General features: G+C 32.5%; 1 protein-coding gene across 2 annotated transcripts; it reads right to left on the bottom strand.

Annotated features, from left to right (window-relative positions):
• Positions 1–15,025: 15,025 nt before the first annotated feature.
• Positions 15,026–25,747, bottom strand: LOC110450584. Of its 2 annotated transcripts, XM_021498183.1 has the most exons (6): positions 25,682–25,747; positions 24,567–24,659; positions 20,833–21,598; positions 20,401–20,592; positions 16,173–16,217; positions 15,026–15,161 (listed from the first exon to the last, which is right to left on the bottom strand). In XM_021498183.1, the coding sequence occupies exons 3-5, from the start codon at positions 21,584–21,586 to the stop codon at positions 16,180–16,182; spliced, it is 984 nt and encodes a 327-aa protein (XP_021353858.1). In that variant the 5' UTR covers positions 21,587–21,598; positions 24,567–24,659; positions 25,682–25,747; the 3' UTR covers positions 15,026–15,161; positions 16,173–16,179. The 2 variants fall into 2 exon arrangements, with proteins under 2 accessions (XP_021353858.1, XP_021353857.1); XM_021498182.1 differs by lacking the exons at positions 24,567–24,659; positions 25,682–25,747 and adding an exon at positions 22,280–22,351.
• Between the last annotated feature and the right edge of the window lie 472 nt (positions 25,748–26,219).

The raw sequence follows: 26,219 nt of genomic DNA, 5'->3' as shown, positions 1-26,219 counted from the left end.
CCTATACATTGTAATACAGGAAGTGACTTACAACACGTCATTTAAATCCCTGTTTATACATGCCTAAGGTGCATCAGTACAATCATATATATGAGAATAAAACAACGAGGTCATATTCAAGTATAAACCCCTCCATTGTTGTTATTATACATAATTAATGATGTGTAGCGACCGACACAGAACTTAAGTAATTAATACTAATATATTACTCAAATATTATATAATGATTACGACATAATAAGTTGCTAATTGTACATAAAATCTACAGAATAATGAAAACGTACATGACATGCATCGTAGTCAAAGTCAAATACATATATTTGCTGTAATAACATTTTTATAATATTTATCTGGGTTTGTGTTTTGCCACGATTTGCTTTGGAAATAAATATCTTAAACCATGAACGATACAATACTGTGGCTTGACAAATGGTTGATGTTCTCATGAAAACTACCAGTACATCACTTGATTTACAATTTGACCCAAATTAAAAGTGAGACCGCATCGATAATTATTTGAATGTTTCTACAGCAGCTTTTTAATCTATAGGTCAACAATCTGAAGTTATCATTTTTTTATGAACCAATTATAAAATCAATAACTCTATAAATATATATGAGCTAATTTTATATTTGATTTTCTGAAAGTTCTGTTTTTATAATATATAGAGGGGTTTGTCACTAATTACAGATTGTTTATGTAACTCTGCACACTGAAGTGCATTGATTCTCCCTTCTTATATGGCAGTGTTGGTCTACTAAAAGCTTTGGTAAGTGGATGGAGAAAACGAGCCAATCATTACGGGGGAATTGGGGTTAGAATCGAAGCATTTCCGTGGTTCTAAGCCGAAATTCTACACCCTCCGGTAGATTTTTCATGTCCACGTTTACCAGCTAAAATCGAAGAAACTAAAAAGAAATTCAAAAGACTAAGCCGAGCAGTTGGCGAATTAAGACATTTCTTTACACTCCATACACCTGATTGTTGGATGCAATCTAAATGTTGTTAGTCATCTATTCATTTCAGTGATACACCGTTGTTTTTCCCCAGTGAGCCCCACGTATCTCACAATCAGAAACATTGTTGTGATCACAATGTAGCAAAAGGTACAAAAGATAAAAACAAAGTACTTTAAAAAAGGTCCAAGACGATATAAAGTACCTCTGATGCCGGTAAGGGACGTATAATATTCTATAAACATATGGGTCAGTTGTGTAGTGTATGATACATACCATTCAATAGCAAAAACTATGACACATCTGAGTATCGTGGATAGTATTTTGGTGTGTCGTCCTCATAATTTCAAGTCTAGCACATGCACATTATCTATTTATTTACTTATTTCGTTTTTATTTATAAGGCCGACGTACAAGTTGATAAGAAATAACAGTTCACAATAAATTACCAAGTACTATATCACAGATCAAACGTTAAGGACAAGGGTCGTTTAGAGCCATTTCTGGCCACATCTGGGATTTAGAATAAGTTGTAATATTCGTTATCTGGAATAAATGAAGTACGCAAATCATTCGAAACGTGGTTTAGGAAGTATGGCATTACAAAGAGAGACGAAACCCATAAATTTAAAGGAAAATAACTGAATATTTTTGAAAGCCTCCGCATGCACCAAACAAATAGATATTTGACGTGCGTAAACATTGCCATACCAGTGTTCATTCGTAGAAAGAATGTTTTGTTTGTCACGTGCGGAGGCTTTAGTTTCTGCATGCTAACAGTCCACAAATACCATATTTTGTATATTTCTGCGTAGCAACGCAATTTTATTTTTTATAGTAGGGCATCTCCGCATGCACATTGGAATAAATCTGCCCCGAGAAATATAGCCCCTATTAACAAATCTGATGTTTAAAACAGAAATTGGTAAATAAATTCAAGTAGAAAGTCAAAAATGACTCATAACGTCCCAAGTCCTTTACAAAAAATACATACATGATACATAAAAAAAACAAAAACTTGTGTAATGGATTAGAAACTAATTTGCTTCATTTCTGTTGTGATCGTTTTTAGTGATTTGCTAAACACTGGCTATCTGGCTGAGCATGAAGGAAACTAAAATTGTTCTGACACCTAATTAACACACTGTGTTTCCTAACGTCAACCGGATAAAAACCACCGTACAGCTGCATATAAGAGACCTGTTTAGAACCATAAAATCGATTTGTTCAATATGATATGGACAATCGAATATACAGTTTACACACTTAAAAAGGAACAAATAATCTAAATACATTGTACGTTTTAAAAGAGGTGGTAAATTGAAACCATTGTAGACAAAAAATGAAACATCACAAGTCAATCATTGCTTTAAAGCACAGAAATATGTCTGCTTTCCTAATACATTTGATATACTTTTGTCAATATGTTTATGCATTAAGTCATCCGTCCAGCTATCGTCCAGTTTTGACCGTGAGTGTTATGTTATTCTCACCAAGCTGGCCGCTTGGGGTGCTAGGTTTATTTGAAATTTCCTAACAGGGTTTCACCATGCTTTTAAGAGCTAGGTCGAATTTCAAAGAAACAGTTAAAAGGGTCCTTTAGTATCAGACTGAAGCTGTCCAATACTGATATTTTGCTATATATACGCCTAACAGTTCACAAGACGCAATTGACACGTCTTCGTCTTCAAATGATTAGGATCCTTAAAAATGCAGTAAAACTGCATGCATTAAAGAATCGCATTGTGTCCAACTCCAGAGATGACTTTGAGGGGGACATACTGCCTTAGCTACAAACTAGCGTATCCAGTGATGCTGTTTAACCTTCAACGAGCGTGGTCAGAAGTTGGATGGATGACTGACCGCACGTTGACAAAAACTGTGTAATTTCTCTTTAATTACCCAACAGACAGAAGTTGAATGTCTTTCTACAGTATGTCAATTGTATTGTATTTGCAAATTTAAAATTAAATTGTCAACAAACACTACCAGATTGTGAATAGTGTAAAGGGGTTATTTCGCAGGGTCCTTGAATTACAGTACACAGTGCGTTTAATCTAACCATATACCTAAACACACACACACACGCGTATACTATACAGATATGACAATGTCTAGAATAAGTATGAGTTACATTGTTAAATAATGAAAGGAGTGTAATTCAACTACAAATCATATGAGCTGCCATGCTGAAAATTACGGACATGGACATATGATTGAGTAACAATGAGTAAGCTAACGTGAAAACCAAGGTAAAACAAGCCGAGTGATTATTTTGATATATACAATTAGCAAATACTCACTGCTCAATTAACATGCAACCAGCACCGAGTGTACAAAGGGACGTAGCTCTCCCTATTCCACCCACTTTACGCTCCGCGAACTACGCTGGCTGATTTTAGCCATTTCGTTGTTTCGTCTTTTGACTTTTCGCCCCGAAAGGACGACAATTAACAAACCTTAATTCTCGTCTTTTCTCCCCGAAATTTAATGTTTGTTAATTGTCGTTCTTTCGGGGCGAAAAGAAGTAACAACGAAATGGCACAAATCAGCCACCGTAGCGAACCCCGTCACGTCAGTTACCAGGTGAGCTTACACCTACCTTATAATCAACGTTTGTGAGTGAATTCTGGTGAAAATGTCGGAAAGAAAACATCAACGAAGGTCGCTCGGCCTGAGTTGATTATTTTCCCAACATTTTCAAATCCGAAGTTATATATTTCAACTTGTTGTACAGACATACGTTGTTTATATCTATTCCACTAAATGAAAATGTAATGAAAGATTTTCGGGCACATACACCTTTGATAGGCAAAGTGACATAGATAATCTAATTATTAAAATAAAGCTGTTCTTTTACATTTGTTGTATCAATTTTCGCTTTGTGAGTAGTTGTTCTAATTATGCATTTGACCTGTATATATTTGGAAAGTGTTCTTCTTTTTCAATCGCCATTTGGTCTGTACACGAAAAACAATAGACACGGCCGTCATACATTGTGTCAGATGTTTATTTCAATCAATCAAGTTCAATCTATCGACATCGCTCGTCAACACATAAAATCAGTATTTCACAGATTTACAAATCACCTTCGCGGTTAGTTTAGAGGAATATAATCACCGTGACTTTGACAGGTTTTAAGTAGAATTGTTTTCTTTGTCCACTAGCAAATCTTAAAGCAGTATCAAATGCGGATACCCCTAACCACAAATGAAACCAGACCTTTGACTTGCTTGTTTACCGATCCATTTGCCGGAGGCTTTTGGAAGAGCGTTGGTCTGTTAAAAATAATACACGCACGTGCATGGTCCAATAGATCATGTTTATAAACCAATGAAAAGTGTCGTTACAACATAAACCCAGAAGAATAATGTGAAACCAGTAAAGTATAATGGTTATAACAGAGAACATGGCTAAGGATAGGGTAATATTTCTGCCCTATCGCCCAACACTGCCCATATAATAATAATAATCGTAATATACAACACTTGATATAGCGCTCTATCTAGCTAACATAAGCAACTCTAAAGCGCTATACATACAATGATATACAACTAATGCAATAAGCATATACATTAATCAATACATTTTTATGAGGAATTAACAGGAGCTGCCTTATCAGGCGCTAAACACTAGACATATGCCACCTGGCTAATTCACCCTATATGTGTAGACCTTCGTGTGTGCTTGAGATGTAATGTGGTATCGTTCTTGCAACGTCATCATTTATAGTGCCACCTCATTTGAATGCCACAGCACAGATACCGCAACATCCACCTCACCCAAGACCATTTTATACTCCACCTGGGTTGGTAGAGTTGTGTGGGCAGGAGAAAAACACTTTATCTGAATATCCAATCGTACGACGACTTCGAGGATCGAATCCGGACCCCTGTGTGAAAGGCCGGAGTGATAACCACTCGGCCAATCCGCCCATATCCAAAACTATATATCGTACGTGAGTCCAGTGCTAACGCATTCTTAGCAATCTTACGACTAGATTTCTTCATCTTGGTTAAGAAATGTTTAAACTGATATTCTGTGCTCTCTGCCTTTTAAAGTAAACTAAACCTGACCAAGGAAGTGTACATATCTGGTGAAAGGACATCTGCTTTTCTGCTGTCTTTACAAGTTGTTCACTAACACTTTGCACTAAATTTTCAACAGTCATAAGCAAGCTTTAGAAAAATATGAATATACCAATGCTGAACAAAGCTTAATTCATTTAAAAATTTAGAAAAGTGAAGTGCTCTTCCAAAATCCCTCCCCACAAATGTAAAAAAAATTGCTGCGGGACTGGTTTCATTTGTGAATGAGGGTACCAGTATTTTATTTTGAATGTAGTCGGAGATGAGTAAGCGGACAATTACAAGAGTATCTATTCAATCTCCATAACTACTTATAACCTGTCAAGCTCTCGGTTAGAACGGTCCGCTAAAGTGACTTGAAACAATGTTGGAAAATATGAAAAACTGCTGATTTCATGTGGTGACGAGCGATGTCGATAGACTTGTGGATTCGATTGATTGAAATAAACAGATATAAAGGATGACGTTCGAATCAATTCATTATCGTCCGTCGATAAAATGGAAAATACAAAAATTATTTTTCCCAAGTCTTCAAGGTCTAGAAAACAAATTAGGACAGCTGCAGACAGAGTCAAAAATGAAAAAAAAACAAAAAAAACAAACATGCTCAACTTGTTTTGAAAGGGAGACGTATAGGCATTACGTGACAAGTGTACGCGCGAGCAAAAGAACAGCAACATTTGAATAATTAGATTATCTGGGTCACCTTGCTTATCAATAGCGTATGGACACTGAGGTAGGCACGAAGAAAAGTTTCATTACATTTTATTTGATAGAATAGATCAAATCATTAGATGTTTGTATATCGTGGTGGTATATACAACTCAGGATTTAAACATGCTGGAAAAAATAATCAACTCAGGACGCCTACGGCCTTCGTTAATTGTCATTTCTAACATTTGCTTATCCTCGTGACATATTCCACCATAATACGCGCACAAAAATATGTTATATATTTCTTAAACAGCAATCAGGGTTTACTACAAATGAGTCACCTATCAATCAATTACGCTCCATATAACATAGATTTATCTTCTGTGAAATTAGGAAGGCGTTTTAAAGGTTTTATAAAAATAACAAATGCATCGTATTACAGGAAACCTACTAAAATGGTTTAAAACTTGCTCAAGGAAACAAAAAGTGTCAACCGAAGGCTTCTTATCAAAATTTGTGCCTCTACAATCAAGCGAACCTCAGGGCTTGATTCTCGGACCATTACTGTTTTAATTTATATAAATGATATTATATATTGTAAAATTAAATTATTTGCAAATGACAAATCATTATATGGTATCATTAAGCATAACACTATCGATTTTGCACGGAGTCGATCATATGATAGGAACAATTTTAAGTTTCGGGCTAAGAAGTGGGATATCAAATTTAATCATAATTGTAATTATTAAGTCATTTTTTCATGGAAAATTGCAACAAATCATCTAATTGTTTCCTTTTGTGATGAACAAATCTCAGAAAAAATACAGATAAACATCTGGGTCTACCTTTGAGTCTGTGCATATATAACACCTTACTTCTATATAATCATAAATTTTCGTGGGACGTTAAATATCGTTTATTTTTTGGATAACAAAAATCCACAAAATTAAATCCCTCCAAAAACATGAATTTGGTATGATATAGATAGGTGAAAATCAGAAATCAGCAAATTATAATGTCCTTGAAACAGGCTAGTATATGAAAACCACGAAATTTTAACCCCACGAAAATGATTCTTCAGTATACATACGCTTACAGCGTAGCCGAATCGGAATCGATTAGCGTGGACAACTCGTACCTAATTACACCTTTGTGTACATACGCCTACAGCGTAGCCGAATCGGAATCGATTAGCTTGGACAATTCGTACCTAATTACCCATTTGTGTACACACGCTTATAGCGTAGCCGAATCGGAATCGATTAGCTTGGACAATTCGTACCTAATTACACATTTGTGTACACACGCTTATAGCGTAGCCGAATCGGAATCGATTAACGTGGACAACTCGTACCTAATTCCACCTTTTACGCCTATAGTGTAGCCGAATCGGAATCGATTAGCGTGGACAACTCGTACCTAATTCCACCTTTGTGTACATACGCCTACAGCGTAGCCGAATCGGAATCGATTAGCTTGGACAATTCGTACCGAATTACACATTTGTGTACACACGCTTATAGCGTAGCCGAATCGGAATCGATTAACTTGGACAACTCGTACCTAATTACACATTTGTGTACATACGCTTATAGCGTTGCCGTATCGGAATCGATTAACGTGGACAACTCGTACCTAATTACACCTTTGTGTACATACGCTTATAGCGTAGCCGAATCGGAATCATCGATTAACGTGGACAACTCGTACCTAATAACACCTTTTACGCCTATAGTGTAGCCGAATCGGAATCGATTAGCGTGGACAACTCGTACCTAATTACACCTTTGTGTACATACGCTTCACTGGTCGTCATACCGTACTTGTCATCAAAACGTCACATACAAACACTAATTGGTTGTGCAACATAAATATTTTCACTATCAATACTTACCAACCTGAAGAAAATGTTTATAAAAAAATATGAAAAAAGCTTTTTAAAGAATAAATGCTTAAAGGTTCTTTAAGAAATAATCGACGTATGAGCGTGAATCAAGGTGGAATGGATAACGAGGATGAGGAAATGTTGGAAAAAGTAATTAACGAAGGCCGCAGGCGGTCTGAATTGATTATTTTTCCGACATTTGCGATTCCCGAGTTATATTATTTACCCCTATACGTTGATTATATCTATTCTATCAAATCAAATGTAACAAAGTGTCTCAGAGGTTTATCTTTGTATCAATAAGCATTTGATTATTAATAAAGGATGTTCTTTTGTGCTCCCTAACATTTGTCACGTGATGTCTATGTGTCTTCATTTCACAAGTTGTAACTTTTTTTCCAATGACCATTTCTGACTCTGTGGGCAGTTTTCCTATTTTGTCTAATTGACCTAGATCTATTTGGGAAGTATTTTGTTTTAATTTCAGTCGCCTTTCAGTCGACAGAAACAATAAACATTGACGTCATGCTTTATGCCAGATGTTTATTTCAATCAATCAAATCCTAAAATCTATCGACATCGCTCGTCATTACATGAAATCAGCACTCCACAGATTTACAAAAAACTGTTTAAAATCACCTTCGCGGTCAGTTCAGCGGAACATTCTGACCATGTGCTTGACAGGTTTTAAGTACATCTAGAGGTAAATGAAATGTTTTGCTGTCCGCTAGTATATCTTCAAATAAAGAAACAAATCAATGCGGGTACCCTCAATCAAATGAAACTCGTCACGCGACTCGCTGTTTTACCGGTACATTTTCGAGGTAGATTTTAGAAGAGCTTTAGTCGGTTAGAAAATAATACACACGGTCTATCGTCATATAACCCACAGCTATTAACCAATGAAAAGAGTCGGTACATCACAAACATGTTGAAAAAACACATTTTATAGATACAGCTAATACACTTAACTTAAACTTCTAAATGATAATTAACCAACAGAGCCTGATGCAATAATACACAAAGTAATTAAAAATCTAGCACCCATAATATCATATCCACTAACATTACTATTTAACAAAACGATGGATCTTGGACATCATGGAAACTTGCTAATGTTAATGCTATCTATAAGGGTAAGGGATCCCAAAATGATGACAGTAATTGTAGGATAATCTCAATTACATATTGTTCCAGTAAAATTATTGAAAATCAGTTAACTTATAGGTGCAGGAGTGCATCAGGGATCTGTCCTTGGTCCATTTCTCTTCCTTATTTATATAAATGACATCACTAATATAGTTACTAGTATCATGAAACTTTTTGCAGATGATACCTACCTCTATATCATTGTTGATGATAATCCCATTCAAGCAGCACAACATCTCACTAATGACTTGCAGAATATATGTTCTTCGGCTAAATCCTGGGATATAAAGTTTAACGCATCAAAAACTAAAACTATGATCTTCACACGGAAAAAAGAAACTAATCACCCTCCAATCTTCTTCTCTAATCAACCACTAACCGACAGTACTAACCATAAACATTTAGGTATTATTTTGAATAAAGATGGTATATAGGGTCAACATATCCAAAATATTCATGATACAGCATATACAAGAATTAATATATAAAGAAGCCTTAAAACCTCACCTGATAGAAGTGCACTTAACACTATGTACATATTCCATAATAGACCGATTTTAGAATATGCGAATGTAGTTTTGGATAATTGCACTGAACAATCAAAATTAGTATTAGAATCAGTCCAGCTAGATGCTGCTAGTGTAGTGACAGAGCTTCGATTCGTAGAGGTACATCACACCAAAAATTATACAAATCATTTTAATGTATAAAATATTGCAGAATGCATCGCCAAAGTACCTTAATGATATAGTTGATCCCTTTTTAAATGGTTTAACAAATGTGAGGTAACAGCTTAGACTAAATAGAGTTTTTAACCCCCCGGTATGTAGAACTTAGAGCTACTTTAACAGTTTCTTTCCCTCAACCTTTCGAGCTTACAATCAGTTAGACCCAGATATTTTAATGCTTAATCTCTCCCCCAGTTTAAGAAACTAATTAACATAACTAATTGTATACCAGCTAATGATACTCAGACAGTGATAAAACAACTCTGGCGAAAAAAATCAATATTATATTATGTCAAATTAGAAAAAATGCTAGCAACTTAAACTTTGATCTCTTTAATGACCATCTATTAGAATCTGCTTCATGTCAATGTGGTTATATACAGGAACAAGTTATCATTACTTCTTTGACTGTGCCAGATACAACAATCACAGACAATTACTCGCGGCTACTCTACTCAATGATAATCACTAGCACTATACTCTACATACTTTACTAAATGGTTGTAGCCAATGTGACAATGGAACCAATAAGAAGATCCTAGAGAGTGTCTCAACCTTTTTCGTGAAGTCTAAAAGGTTTATATAAATATAATTACATATTATCAACTTACATAATAATGTACTAATATTGTAAACATATTGAACATCCAACATACCTACCGTTATCAATGTCATTAAACACTTACTATAAACACAGTGTGAATTTGATATACTCAACATGGACTTATATTTGTATTTTTTAATTAATAANATCTCCCCTATACCATATGCCTTGCACATCGATAACTGTTTTGTATATAAGTCGTGTCTTTTTTCAATTTTTCATTTCACCATAAATTATAATAAATATACATGCTGATTCATGCAAATGCATGCAGGAGAGAACTGATATAGGCATACCCAATTGTTCAATCCCATTCATACACCATCATGAATAAAAACTGTTGAAATGAATTAGGTAGATAGATCTTAAGTAAGACCTGTAATGGAATATGCAGATGCAGTGTGGGATAATTGTTCTCAAATTAAATATAAAATCAAAACTCTTATATAATATATTAAGTTAGAAGCTGTATCGACAGCGCTACGCAAAAGGACGTCACTTGATAAACTTTGCAATGTGTTGTGATGGGAAACCTAAATAGTAGAAAAATAATATAAACTAACATTAATGCATGTAATTACGAAAAATGAAATACCGTATTACCTCAATGAAATAATTGAACTTTATTTAATGATGAATAAATATATAGATATCCTTTAATAAAATGTAGAATGTTTAAAGAACTAAATATTATTGTTCCCGATATGTATTATTTTCAATCTACCTAGCAGTTTAAAATCTTTTCAGGTCAAAATAATTATGTCAAATATGAAACAACTACTGTTTTTAAATTTTCTGGAAATTGCACATTTTACGCAATTCTTTGTCAGCTTAAATTATTGCGAGTAACTTAAATTACGACCTTTATAAAGATCACTTAATTTAATCTCCACTTCATGAATGCAACAAAATCAAAGACACTGCAGCTTCCAACTACTTTCTAGACTATTATTTTATATAACATTCGCCACATTTTAGAGCAGATTGTAATCTGTGGTAGCTGCAATGATATCCATTACAACAACAATTCTCACAAATATATCAGACTTTATACTTCAGTCACAAAGATTCCCAAATATTGTACCATATTTATATTTGCTCTGCATTCTTCTTTTGCAATACATTGAGAAGGCAAATGTTGTTGTGAGACTATACCATCATTTTCTATTCCAACGTCATTAATCGCTACTGTGGCGTCATCAATTCATTGTTGTAAAGACTAAATGTGCTTTTCAAAGAACTGTTTGAAATAACTACATAAAGGGTAACTACTTTATCAAGATGTAAACAAAAATAATGAGTATTTTAGCAAATATTGTTATGGTCCTATAACACACATTTCTATTGCTACCGGGCTTTAATAAGTTTGTCATCAATAGCGATAGGTGCTAACATAACAAACCTTGCAGAAACATTCATCGCTTAGGTACATTATTCCATTAGTCTAAATTTTAAACTTTAGTTTTTCTGTTATGAGCACGTCTTCTTTTGCTTCTTGGTAGATGACATTATGAAGTACCTTATTTTAAACACATTTTAAGCATGTTTTATTTAACATTAATGATGATTTTTTTCTTCTGGTTTTCTCATATTACACTCCAGATAATTAATATATCTGTGTAACTGTTTAACTCCAGAAGATTGAGAAAATTGATACGTTTTTTAACTGTTACACTTCAGAAAAATGATATATCTTTTTAATTGTTATGCTCTCGAAAATTGATACATCATTTTAACTGTTATGCTCCAGATGATTGATGTATCTTTTGGAATATTATACTCCTGAAAATTTATACATCTTTTTAACTGTTATACTCCAGAAAATTGATATATCATTTTAACTGTTATACTCCAGAAAATTGATACATCTTTTAAACTGTAATACTCCAGAAAATTGATATATATGTTTAACTATTATACTCCAGATAATTAATATATCTTTTTAACTGTTATATTCCAGAAAATTGATACATCTTTTTAACTGTTATACTACAGAAAATTGATAGATCATTTTAACTGTTATGCTCCAGAAAATTGATGTATCTTTTGGTATATTATACTCCTGAAAATTGATACCTTTTTAACTGTTATACTTCAAAAAATTGATATATCTTTTTAACTGTTATACTCCAGAAAATTGATATATCATTTTCACTGTTATACTCCAGAAAATTGATATGTTATACTCCAGAAAATTGATATATCTTTTTAACTGTTATACTGCAGAACATTGATACATCGTTTTACCTGTTAAACTCCAGAAAATTCATACATATACATCTTTTTAACTGTTATACTCCAGAAAATTGATACATCTTTTTAACTGATATAATCTAGAAAATTGATATATCTTTTTAACTGTTATACTCTAGAAAATTGATACATGTACATCTTTTGGAATGTTATACTCCAGGAAATTGATACATTTTTTTATCTGTTATACTCCAGATAATTGATACATCTTTTTAACTTTTAAACTCCACAAAATTCATACATGCATAACTTTTTAACTGTTATACTCGTCAAAATTGATATATCTTTTAGACTGTTATGCTCCAGAAAATTGAAACATATATATCTTTTAGAATGTTATACTACTAAAAATTGATACATATGTTTATCTGTTATACTCGTAAAAATTGATATATCTTTTTAACTGTTATAAACTCTAGAAAATTGATACATGTACATATTTTGGAATGTTTTACTCCAGAAAATTGATACATATTTTTATCTGTTATACTCCTGAAAATTGAAAAATCTTTTTAACTGTTAAACTCCAGAAAATCCATACATGTATAACTTTTTAACTGTTATACTCTTGAAAATTTATATATCTTTTAGACATTTCTGCTCCAGAAAATTGAAACATGTATATCTTTTTGAATGTTATACTCCTAAAAACTAATATATCATTTTAACTGTTTAACTCCTGAAAATTGGTACATCTTTTTAACTGTTGTATTAGAAAAGTGATACATCTTTGTACTCAAGAAAATGTATCAACCTTGTAAATTGTTATACTCCAGAAAATTGATAAACCTTATGTTATGGGATAACAAAAATTAGAATATCGCTGGCATCAAATATTTTTAAGGGTTTCGTCACTGAGATTGAGGGGGAGGCGTGGCTTATTATCATTTTTTTGTCATGGATAAACGAAAACAGTCTTTAACCAGCGTGATATGTGAGTGTTTGGTATGACGACAAAGTCAAAAATAGTTATCTCATTATAAAAAAATGTTATTTTTGTGGAGCTTCTAATAATAGCCATACAAACCAAATTTCATCAACATAAGTTTGAATTATTGGTATACGGCTTGTTTCGGTTTTGCGAGTTCGCGCAAGCAAGATTTCAAGATTTCAAGATTTTTATTTCACTCAGACACACATAATATGTGTAACAAGAGGTCATGTATATATAACATAGTTTGAGTGCATGACAGGCAAACATTCTATACCATAGCATAGTACATAAAAAATATATATACGTGTAGTTACATACAAATAATTCAGTGTTCAACTTATAAAAATGTCACTAGCAAACAAAAGAANCATTAAGATTCAATTTTTTAAAATAGTCATGTAGTTCGTCATTGTCAAGCGCAAGTATGGTACCTTAAGCCATATGTGATTTATTTAGTAAGATTCATCAACATGTGATGGATTAAGTGAAATAGGAGTTACTACAACGTGGATTTACTATTCACTCCACAAGTGATACCTAAACATGGGTACGTTTATGCTTAATCGTATTTTGACACATAAACACACGTTGGTGTATACAATAAAAAAAAGATAGATAGGAACTTGTAGCGATAGGTAATTTATATTGATAAGAGTCGGTGAAATGTTTCTTGTTGTTTATTTTGAATTACTGAGAGGAAATACGTCAAATAGAAAAAAAATACGAAGTAGGTGTATATAAGGATATTTATGTTACGGTTTGAAATTTTGAAATAGAGACAAATTCAAACGAAGTGTTATTAACATATGGAACATTCTACATAAAACAATTTGTATTGTTAACTGTTCCTGTATATTTGGTATGATTAAGTGGTTCAGAGAACTTTTGTGATTATTTAAAGCTTATAACTAACGGCTACCTGAATACACCTGGGGTAATTTTCGTTCTGGTCAAATCTGATTCGCCTCAATCATGTTTGAATTTTTTCTGATCGCATACTTATTTTATTACTACTAATCTTAAGCTAGTGACATAAATACGCGCACAAGTAACTATGAAAAAAATATCTATCAGTGATGTATACAAGTTCAGCTGTCTGTCATCTTCTACAATGGTTCAGTTTTACGTTATATTGTATTGTTAACGACACCTACTACATATAGCAACATGGATACCTATTGTAGGTTGAATTGAAATATGAATTGTTATAAGAATACATTCGGCACATTGAGGTCTCCGACTCGAGAAGTTACGCTCGAAATACTGGAAATCAGGAAAATGTATATTTGTTATTTGTACGGAAACTGTGTGACAACGTTTTCTATGTATATTGTATTTTATTTCACGTGTATCTTATGTGAAACATTATCCTGTGGAAGAACAACTAGTTCTTCGCCTAAGTCATCATTTCCATTCCGATTTTTTTTTATTAAGACTTTAAACATCAAAACCACGTTTTGTTACATTTTAATCAGAACCGAGTTTTAGGTAAACACTATGGTTTATGGAGAGTTCTGTGAATCATAAAATATAACAGACTACGCCTAGTTAATTACGGAAATATTTCGAAGTTGATTACTCCTTAATGTGGCTGTGAGCGCAAATATCATCACTGTGCATTTACGTTATTGTGTCTTCCATCAGGAATTTGCGTATTTAGAAACAAAAGTTACACAACCTCGAAGCTGTAGTTAAGTGGTCTGTAGACATATACAGTAAATTGATCAATTAAACGATTCCCCCAAGGTGTAAATAAAACAACAAAATTCATTAAGACGAGAAAAGATTTATGAACAAACTGACACGACACTCAACAACGAGAGAATGATAAAAGTAAGGAGGGAATCTCGGGGTCCGGAGTGGGTTCGCAGGTCAATCCACCAGGTATTTGCCATTTAGGTGTTTTCTGTAAGAAGAAACGTCCAAATGATTAAACAGACCATCGTTATATTTGTTTCTTATACATGGACCAGTGGTTCAAAGCTCCATTAAATTTATGACCACTTAAAGCAAAAATCTTTTCAAAAATCCTGAAATTCAAAACTTCACTCATGAAAAAGCAGAACAACGATTTTTTTATTTTTTTTATCAATTTCAGGTTTTAAACAACCGGACCCTAGGTACGGTATTATATTTTTCGTCATTTACGAGTGCTAGTGTTTCCTTGGAAACTTGTCTTTTAATAAGAAAAAGAAACCATAAAAACAAAATATCGGAGACATCTTGATGTTGAGCATTTTTTTCTTATGTCACATAAGTATTGCTTGGTTGGGATACGAAGTTTTGGATCTAATTTCCGAGTCTCTCCTAACATAATAATGGAGTTTGACGTTCTTAGAAGCAAAGGTACTAATGGTTACTGTTTGGCCGAAGGAGTTCGAACTCCAATTTTCTTGTACAGCAGTGGAGCTATCAGAGACACATATCAGCTTTGTGGAGCAGGGGGAACAGGAACACATTCAGAAAGGGCCAGATGTTCAAAATTTCAAGGCATATTTGTCATTAATCGCATAGTTTCTCTAACTAGTGAGCGTGTTATAAAAAATAAAGCCTGTGTAACACACAGCATCAGTTTTCGTCCAACACTATTCCTTCTTTCATTTCTGAGGCTGAGACAAGAGTCATTACTGGGTCTAATATGGAAAGGTTATGATTTATTCTTTTCTTTAAACAATGCACGTATATGTGACTCAAGGTTCAAATACATAAACCTAGATCAGAGACACAAAGCCGGAGATAAATGCACCATTATCTAAGGCGTCAGTGCCACACAGTACACCCTTACACGCAAGAGAGAGAACGCATAGGTGCTATACCAACGCCTGATGTCAAAATACTTACACAAACAAATCATGTTAGTAGTATTTGTAAGGCGGGTACTCGAGAAAAATCAGAGTTACCCTTGAATAAAACGTACCAATGGTTTACTTCTTGCCTTGGGTTTGTGTAAGACCTCCATTTGCTAAAAAGATATCATGAGGAACATAAGAATTATCAGTTAATAAAATACACGAGAATTATTAACAATTAACAAATGAGAGTTGTCAATACATTAACTTCGTGAGCGATATCTATTCATGAACTACATATAAACAGTTCAAATGGTCACAAAAAAGTAAGCATTGTCATGATTCGTGTATTGTAGAGGCAAGTGGCAGTACGATACGATTTGTTATTTAGAGGTTACCATGCAGAATATACACATTAATGTATGGCCTTTGTGAACCATTCGACTCATACATATATATTATAGTGGCAAACTCCCCAAAACATAAATGCCCAACGACAAAGTTTAAAAAAAAACATATACAAAGCACAATTGCAAAATTTACCACAACGTCAAGACACAAGAGCAAGATCTACTAAACCATTGAAACACTAATGATCAAGATCTAAAACGAACTAAACCAGCAATGATAAGTATTATATATCTATAACATGACATAATTATACATCTATAACATGACATTATTATATATCTATAACATGACAATTATATATCTATAATGTGACACTGTAGTCTATAGCATGACAGTATTATATATCTATAACGTGACAGTATTATATATGTATAACACGACAGTATTATATATGTATAACATGACATTATTATATATATATAACGTGACAGTATTATATATCTATAACATGACATTATTATATATTTATAACATGACAATATTATATATGTATATCACGACATTATTATATATGTATAACGTGACAGTTTAATATATCTATAACGTGACAATATTATATATCTATAACATGACATTATTATATACGTATAACGTGACAGTATTATATATCTATAACGTGACAATATTATATATCTATAATGTGACAGTATTATATATCTATAACATGACATTATCATATATATATAACATGACATTATTATATATCTATAACGTGACATTATTATATATGTATAACGTGACAGTATTATATAAGTATAACATGACATTATCATATATGTATAACGTGACAGTATTATATATCTATAACGTGACAATATTATATATCTATAATGTGACAGTATTATATATGTATAACGTGACAGTATTATACATGGATAACGTGACAGTATTATATATGTATAACGTGACATTATTATATATGTATAACGTGACATTATTATATATGTATAACGTGACAGTATTATATATCTATAACACGACAGTATTATATATGTATAACATGACAGTATTATATATCTATAACATGACATTATTATATATCTATAGCATGACATTATTATATATCTATAACATGACAGTATTATATATCTATAGAGTGACTGTAGTCTATAACTTCATAGTATTATAAATCTATAACGTGACAGTATTATATATGTCTAATACTGTCACGTTATACATATATAAGACTGTCACGTTATACATATATAACGTGACAGTATTATATAAGTATAACGTGACAGTATTATATACGTATAACGTGACAGTATTATATAAGTATAACGTGACATTATTATATATCTATAACGTGACAGTATTATATATCATTATTATATATGTATAACGTGACAGTTTAATATATCTATAACGTGACAATATTATATATCTATAATGTGACAGTATTATATATCTATAACGTGACAGTATTATATATTGATAACGTGACATTATTATATATGCATAACGTGACAGTATTATATATGGAGAACGTGACATTATTATATATGTATAAAGTGACAGTATTATATATGTATAATGTGACAGTATTATTTATGTATAACATGACAGTATTATATATGAATAACGTGACAGTATTATATATGGAGAACGTGACATTATTATATATGTATAACGTTACAGGATTATATATGTATAACGTGACATCATTATATATGTATAACGTGACAGAATTATATATGTATAACGTTACAGGATTATATATGTATAACGTGACAGTATTACATATGGATAACGTGACAGTATTATATATGGAGAACGTGACATTATTATATATGTATAAAGTGACAGTATTATATATGTATAATGTGACAGTATTATTTATGTATAACATGACAGTATTATATATGTATAACGTGCCAGTATTATATATGTATAACGTGACCGTATTATATATGTATAACGTGACATCATTATATATGTATAACGTGACATTGTTATATATGTATAACGTGACAGTTTAATATATCTATAACGTGACAATATTATATATCTATAATGTGACAGTATTATATATGTATAAGGTGACATTATTATATATGTATAAAGTGACAGTATTATATATGTATAAGGTGACATCATTATATATGTATAACGTGACAGTTTAATATATCTATAACGTGACAATATTATATATGTATAACGTTACAATATTATATATGTATAAGGTGACATTATTATATATGTATAAAGTGACAGTATTATATATGTATAACATGACAGTATTATATATGAATAACGTGACAGTATTATATATGGATAACGTGACAGTATTATATATGGAGAACGTGACATTATTATATATGTATAAAGTGACAGTATTATATATGTATAAGGTGACATTATTATATATGTATAAAGTGACAGTATTATATATGTATAAAGTGACAGTATTATATATGTATAAAGTGACAGTATTATATATGTATAACACGACAGTATTATATATGTAAAACATGACAGTATTATATATCTATAACGTGACAATATTATATATCTATAATGTGACACATGACATTATCATATATGTATAACACGACATTATTATATATGTATAACGTGAGAGGATTATATATGTATAACGTGACAGTCTTATATATGTATAACGTGACATTGTTATATATGTATAACGTGACAGTATTGTATATGTATAACGTGACAGTATTGTATATGTATAACGTGACAGTATTGTATATGTATAACGTGACAGTATTGTATATGTATAACGTGACAGTATTACATATGGATAACGTGACAGTATTATATATGTAATCTATAACATGATATTATTATATATCTATAGCATGACATTATTATATATCTATAACATGACATAATTATATATCTATAACATGACAGTATTATATATCTATAACACGACAGTATTATATATCTATAACACGACAGTATTATATATCTATAACATGATATTATTATATATCTATAGCATGACATTATTATATATCTATAGCATGACATTATTATATATCTATAGCATGACATTATTATATATCTATAACGTGACATTATTATATATGTATAACGTGACACTATTATATATGTATAACGTGACAATATTATATATCTATAATGTGACACATGACATTATCATATATGTATAACACGACATTATTATATATGTATAACGTTACAATATTATATATGTATAACGTGACACTATTATATATGTATAACGTGACAATATTATATATGTATAACGTGACACTATTATATATGTATAACGTGACAGTTTAATATATCTATAACGTGACAATATTATATATCTATAACATGACATAATTATATATCTATAACATGACAGTATTATATATCTATAGAGTGACTGTAGTCTATAACTTCATACTATTATAAATCTATAACGTGACAGTATTATATATTAATAACGTGACATTATTATATATGGATAACGTGACAGTATTATATATGTCTAATACTGTCACGTTATACATATACAATACTGTCACGTTATACATATACAATAATGTCACGTTATACATATATAAGACTGTCACGTTATACATATATAACGTGACAGTATTATATATGTTTAACGTGACAGTATTATACATGGATAACGTGACAGTATTATATATGAATAACGTGACAGTATTATATATGTATAAGGTGACATCATTATATATGTATAACGTGACATCATTATATATGTATAACGTGACAGAATTATATATGTATAACGTTACAGGATTATATATGTATAACGTGACAGTATTATATATGTATAACGTTACAATATTATATATGTATAACGTGACATTATTATATATGTATAACGTGACAGTATTATATATGTATAACGTGACAGTATTATATATGTATAACGTGACAGTATTAGACATATGTATTTTGGCAGTATTAGACATATATAACGTGACAGTATCTGATACTCACGGTAAGGAACGCAGTATACTTGTTGGCCGGTTGCAAGGCCCTGAGGTGCTGTCGATAACATGCTATTGTACGCGCCAGAAAAGTTGTCCATGATTCCGGCATTAAATCCAGCATATTGCATTTGGTCGTATACTGGCGAAGGGAAGGCATTGGCTGCTGGAATGGCGTCATACAATGGTGGTGCAGAGTTTACTGAAAAAATGTCAAAATGATGGTGGGTAAATAAATTGTTTTATGTAGGGTTACTTGTAAACTGACAGTCTGACAGTTTGTTGTTACGAAAACTTGTGAAAAGAAAATCACTTAAAAATAAATAAAAACGTCTCTTGTTTTATTTTCCAACTGTTCAGGGATGAACATTTAATACACGTCGACTTAAAATATAATTATTGATACAGTGCAATGGTTTTAGACTATGTTCGGAAGACTTACAAAACGCTGGTGAATAAGGGACGTTGTTATATTCCGGACCACCGGTAAAGGTCGAGAAGGTTTGGCCACCGGGAAACGGCATGTTGTTAAAGGCTTGGCCACCGGTAACCGGAAATGGGATGCTGTTAAAGGCTTGGCCACCGGTAAAGGTCGGGACATTTTGAAAGAGCGGCTGACTGTTAAAGGCTTGGACACCGTTAAAGACCGGGGCATTTTGAAAGAGCGGCTGGCTGTTAAAGGCTTGGGCACTGGTAAAGGTCGGTATGCTGTTAAAGGTTTGGGCACCGGCATGACCACCGTTTAAGTAAACTTCACCACCCATTGGGAATTGAGCGTTAAAGTTAGGTACTTGTTGGTTTGGCATAGACATGGTGTTAACAGGGATCCCTTGGGGGCTGCTAGCGGAATTAAACAAAACTTGATTTTGCATTCCGGAGCCGCCGATGCTATTTTCGAACATGTTGCCTGTTTGTATAGACTGTGGTGGGCTCTGAAATATTCCATTGCCGTTGACGGTGTTGAATTGAGAGTTTGCTGGTATGTTCCATGACGCCGCAGAGTTGGTATTGCCGACTACGCTGTTGACTGCGTTGTTGACTGCGTTACTTGAAGCAGCCAAAGTATTTTGCCCGATACTATTTGCTCCAAGAGCATTCTGCACAGTCTGCGATAGAGAATTCGTCGAAAAAGCACTCTGACCAAGGGCAGTGGCTGCCAAACAAAGGCTGACGACGAGTAATCCCAGAAACTTCATTATTGTATTGACCTGTAAAAACACGTCATTGTATTAACCTGTTAAAACACATCATTGTATATAAAAATATAATTATAAATGTGTGTGCGTCGTTATCTAATTTCAGACTCAATATCACTGTCTCCTTTTAAATACAAGCAGACCTTTCTTTAAACTCTTCAATACTGCCAATCCAAATTAAACCGTCTATATTTTGTTCACAAATCATGGCCTTGTTCCGTCAAGTTTATTCATATATACTTAAATAAAAAATACCTTTAGGTTATACAACATTTTTACTAATTTAAGCTAAATCCGTAATCATCCTGTCAATATAAAGCATTCAAAAACAAGCGGTAAGATTAAAATGGTTATGTGAGTATCAAAATAAGTGTTATTTACTATTTTTAAGAAGCTGATTGGCCAATCAGATAACATAATTTGTTAAAAAATGAAATGGTCATTTACAAAGGTTATTTGTTAATACATAGAAGTTTTTTAATTTTGGTAATTGCAAGGCAGGGTAGAAATATTTTTAAAGTATCTTTTTTATTTTTTCAAATGTTATTAATTCACTTTTTAATACACAGGTACCAAATTCTTTTTACCACGTTCGATAATGCAATTTTCTTTCATTTGTATCAGCAATAAAGTCCTACTTGGCAATGCACTGCTGTATCAATGAAGAAATGTGTATAATATTGATGTACATACCCCTTCAACCGAGATAGAATTCCCCCGTGGACTGGCGTGACAGTGAATAAGGACAGACACCTTTTATACTCAAAGTCGTCAGCGATCACGTGATCATATTTTATTTGCATATTTAGAATTCACCTCAAATTGATGGATCGTAGGACTACAAGACCCCTGGGGATACACCTTCCTTTAAATTTGTATACCATGTATGGACGAAATAAACTTTACTCAGGAAATGTTACTCATAATCAATACCTTCCTAATCATAAGCTATGAATAGGAAGCATATTTTTATCGATTATGTTTTCAAATATTTTACTGCTTTTGTTTACATCCATTCATTGTAGTGTGGGTTTTATGTAAGCAATTTTTCTATTGCAATACATAGAGAAAAAAGAAGGAGTAACCAGGATTTGTATGCTTTTGCACAAAAATGGGCACAATTTTCCCGTTTAGACTGTAAAACCCCCAAAATAATCATCGTAAGTATTTATTGAAATAGAACATCGAAGAATTTCATTTGGATACCATTGATTCAAACTCAGCGTAACTTATGTAAACATTTTTCATACCTATGGTTTAACCCACAAACATTAAGTTATAGCAATATATTGCCGTTTTACGTGTAAACTGGTATTGCAATATTTCGCGTCACTCATGTTTCTTATAGATACTTGATTTCAAGTACCAAACCTTTATTCAAACTAAAAAATAAAAGATCACGATGGCGCTGTTGGTGACTGGTGCTCTTATATTTTACTGGTTGGTGATTTTGTTTGCATAAAATTTATGCACACGAAGTTTTTTTGCCCTAAAATATGCAGATTCATCTATTCTTTTCTGCAAAAGCCACTTAATCCCCCCCAACACTTAATCCCCCCAACACTTAATCCCCCCCAACACTTAATTTCCCCCAACACTTAATTCCCCCCCCAACACTTAATCCGCCCCCCAATTTAAAAAAAAATGCGAGGCTATTAGGAAATCTGGAAAATCAGACATGGACGCCATTTTGGATTACCGAATTGTGCAAGACCTTCATTTTTTTTTATCAGGAATGTCTTTGATACTAAGATTAAATAAGTAATACTATGTCCACTGGGTTATTAAATCTGGTATTATTACAGCAGTTATATTCAGAAAATAATGTAAAACATTAAGAGGGGGGGGGGGGGGGGGGGGGGGGGTTGGTTACATGCATATACTCTTGTCTGTTATAGTCTGGACGTTTGATCTATTCTATTATAAACAAGTTCGATTCTAACTGAGGAAGACTCGTGATAATAAATTCGCTTAATTTTTAAGACTTTGTCATATTGTCGAAAAGTCAAGTGTAAACATTTAAAACGGTATTCGGCTTTATGTCTCACCAAGTTCATTCCATATGGTTGACTAAATCTGATTTTATTACAAATTTATCCTGGGCTTAAGAACGATATTGGAGTTTGATTATGAAATCGGTTCATGACTAATTGCCCAGGGCTAATCACGGATCCTTGCTGGACTTGTCTTATGCTCAGCAAACACGTTCAACGTAATATGTCATGACCTTAGTCCCCAGCTGCGGCTCTAGACCACAGTCATTCCTGGCCGTATACATATATTAGTCTCTTCATGTCAAAAAACAGTTTTATTTATAAAGATATTAATGGAATAACCAGGATTATTGTGGGGTTATACGGTATATACCGAAAAACCATTGTGCAATTGGCGTAAAATCCGCGAAGCAGTTTATGCACAAAAGTGAACAAGTGTGCAAGTCATCAATTTTTGTGATGTCTGTTTTTTGGTTATGCGATATATTCTGAAACTGTCTAGCTTTGGGGAGTGGCTAAAAGGAAATTAGAAACGAATAACGTCCTTGTGGCCGTGGAAATAGAATCCAAACAACACACAACAGAGTATACCGCTAGTACTTTCGCCTATCTAGGTACACTTCAGTCGATTTGAATGTATTTGCATTGTGACGTCATAAACAAAATACACATAATGCAGACGGCTTTAGACATTACATGTACATATTGCTAAAATGAATACATCGTTCAAGAGTAACACCATCTGATAATAAATAAATATTAGCATAGCACCTAGTACATCTGAATATAGCAAACATACGGAAGTTGTAAATCTTGTCTTATAAGAGATGCTTACAATTCCCCGTGTTAAGGATCGATTCTAGAATTTCAATAAGCATTTTATCTTTTAATTCTTTTTCAATAATATCTGATGTATTCATTTCATAAAGTAAAAAAGTAAAAAACGTTTATTTGAACACTCATGGTAATATTGGTGAAATAATAACTTTCGTAAACTCTCAGTTTGGGTTTGTTGGCTGTTGACTGCCATTCTTTGAAGTAGTTCATTTCCAGTTTGACCCACGCATACGTCAGATCATCTGTAAAAAAAAATAGAGCCTAAAATTACATTTTTTATTTGCAATTCATATACTAATCTTATTCCGAATCTTTTGTCATTATTGAAACAAATGAATTACATTCAACAAGCTTGCTACGTGTTCCACATCTCGGTTTCATACACTTTGACAAAACTGTTATTTACATTCATTTTGTTCCACGTATCAGATTTTGATCTACAAACTAAACAGTTATAATCTATTGGTTGTCTTCTGCAATTTAATATTTTCCTTTTCTCAAAGACACGTTTCATTGTTTCGCTATTGTTTGAAAGTTCTTCGTGAGCTTTAATAATTAAAAACATGTTCAAATTGTTAGAGTTGAATGTAGTAGCAAACGGCACACTATCCTTTTTGACTTACTAAAAACTAAAAATCGGAATGTACTCCACAGCTCCTTCAACACCATTAAATATAATTTCGTCTAGATAAAATTGTTTTTGAGATAAGGTTCTTTATATATTAGTCGCTCATCTAATTTTTAATAATCACTGACTATGGTTACTAATCTTGACGCAAAACAAAAAGGTATGTTAACATGTATCTTTGGTGTGCCTAGACTGAAAACCAAGATATTTATTGAAATCAGTTAGTTTCCGTCTGTGAATTAAAACAGAACATCTAGAAATGGAAAATTATCGCCTCTGACTTGTATAGTATCCTGTTGATATGAAAATCGGAGACATTCTTGTCAGTGAAGCCAGATTATGTAACCATCATCTAAAAGTAAGAAGAAATTATTTTCCCAACAAATCTGATTTAAAAATAAAATAAAATACGGTGTTTTATTTTGTCATAAAGGATCTCTTTCAAATACATTCCCACAGCGAAGTAGCAAAAGTAGCGGCAGCTTTTGAACACATTGTTACGGTCGAACTACACCGTTCCTGCTAAACCAACAGATAACCACGACAACATCAAACAGTTAACATATTTACTATATACAGGAACTATATACAGTACTTATTAACATATTTACATAGACATTAACAACCCAAAATTACCTCACGTCAGACTACCGTGTCAATCGCCATTTGCCGTGCCCGTGAAAGACAACTAAATTTGAGTCCGGTGGCGGAGACTCCGGACACAGGACTATAACGCAGAAAACGAAACACGGAATATTTCTATAATTACAATTAAATCTTTGAAACTATCATATATATAACACCATAGCCGTTCCATTACCTCGCTGGTTATGTTTAACATTAAAATAAAAGTTGTTTCTTTCCGACACAAATTGAGAATAATCATTATAAAGTCTTCGCTAAATCGTTCATATGCACAGTCCGGGATTCCTTGTGACCAATACTTAACAGCATTGATACCTAAATCTTATGGTATGTAATGGAAAAGGGTCACTACCACATAGAAACTTTTGCAAACCAATTTCCACTGCCTTCGGTAAACTAGACAAAAAGTCAAAAACTCTTTCCATTTAGACACATTAGTTTTAAAACAAAGTTTAAATTATTCAGACATTGCGTGATATTTTAGATACTGCCAACAATAGGTCTTAATCTTAAATCTGGACAAAACATT

The sequence above is a fragment of the Mizuhopecten yessoensis genome, unplaced genomic scaffold, assembly GCF_002113885.1.
Source record: "Mizuhopecten yessoensis strain PY_sf001 unplaced genomic scaffold, ASM211388v2 scaffold5331, whole genome shotgun sequence".
NCBI lineage: Eukaryota > Metazoa > Mollusca > Bivalvia > Pectinida > Pectinidae > Mizuhopecten > Mizuhopecten yessoensis.
Note: the sequence above shows the minus strand (reverse complement) of the source record. Positions and strands in the feature narration are given on the sequence as shown.

Bases quoted from the DNA above. Each gene is read 5' to 3' on its own strand.
- LOC110450584 (XM_021498183.1), bottom strand. From the start codon at position 21,586: ATGAAGTTTCTGGGATTACTCGTCGTCAGCCTTTGTTTGGCAGCCACT. The intron at 20,593-20,832 runs GTAAGTCTTCCG...ACATTTTTTCAG, and splicing joins CCCTTATTCACCAGCGTTTT to TAAACTCTGCACCACCATTG. The intron at 16,218-20,400 runs GTGAGTATCAGA...ATATCTTTTTAG, and splicing joins AGTATACTGCGTTCCTTACC to CAAATGGAGGTCTTACACAA.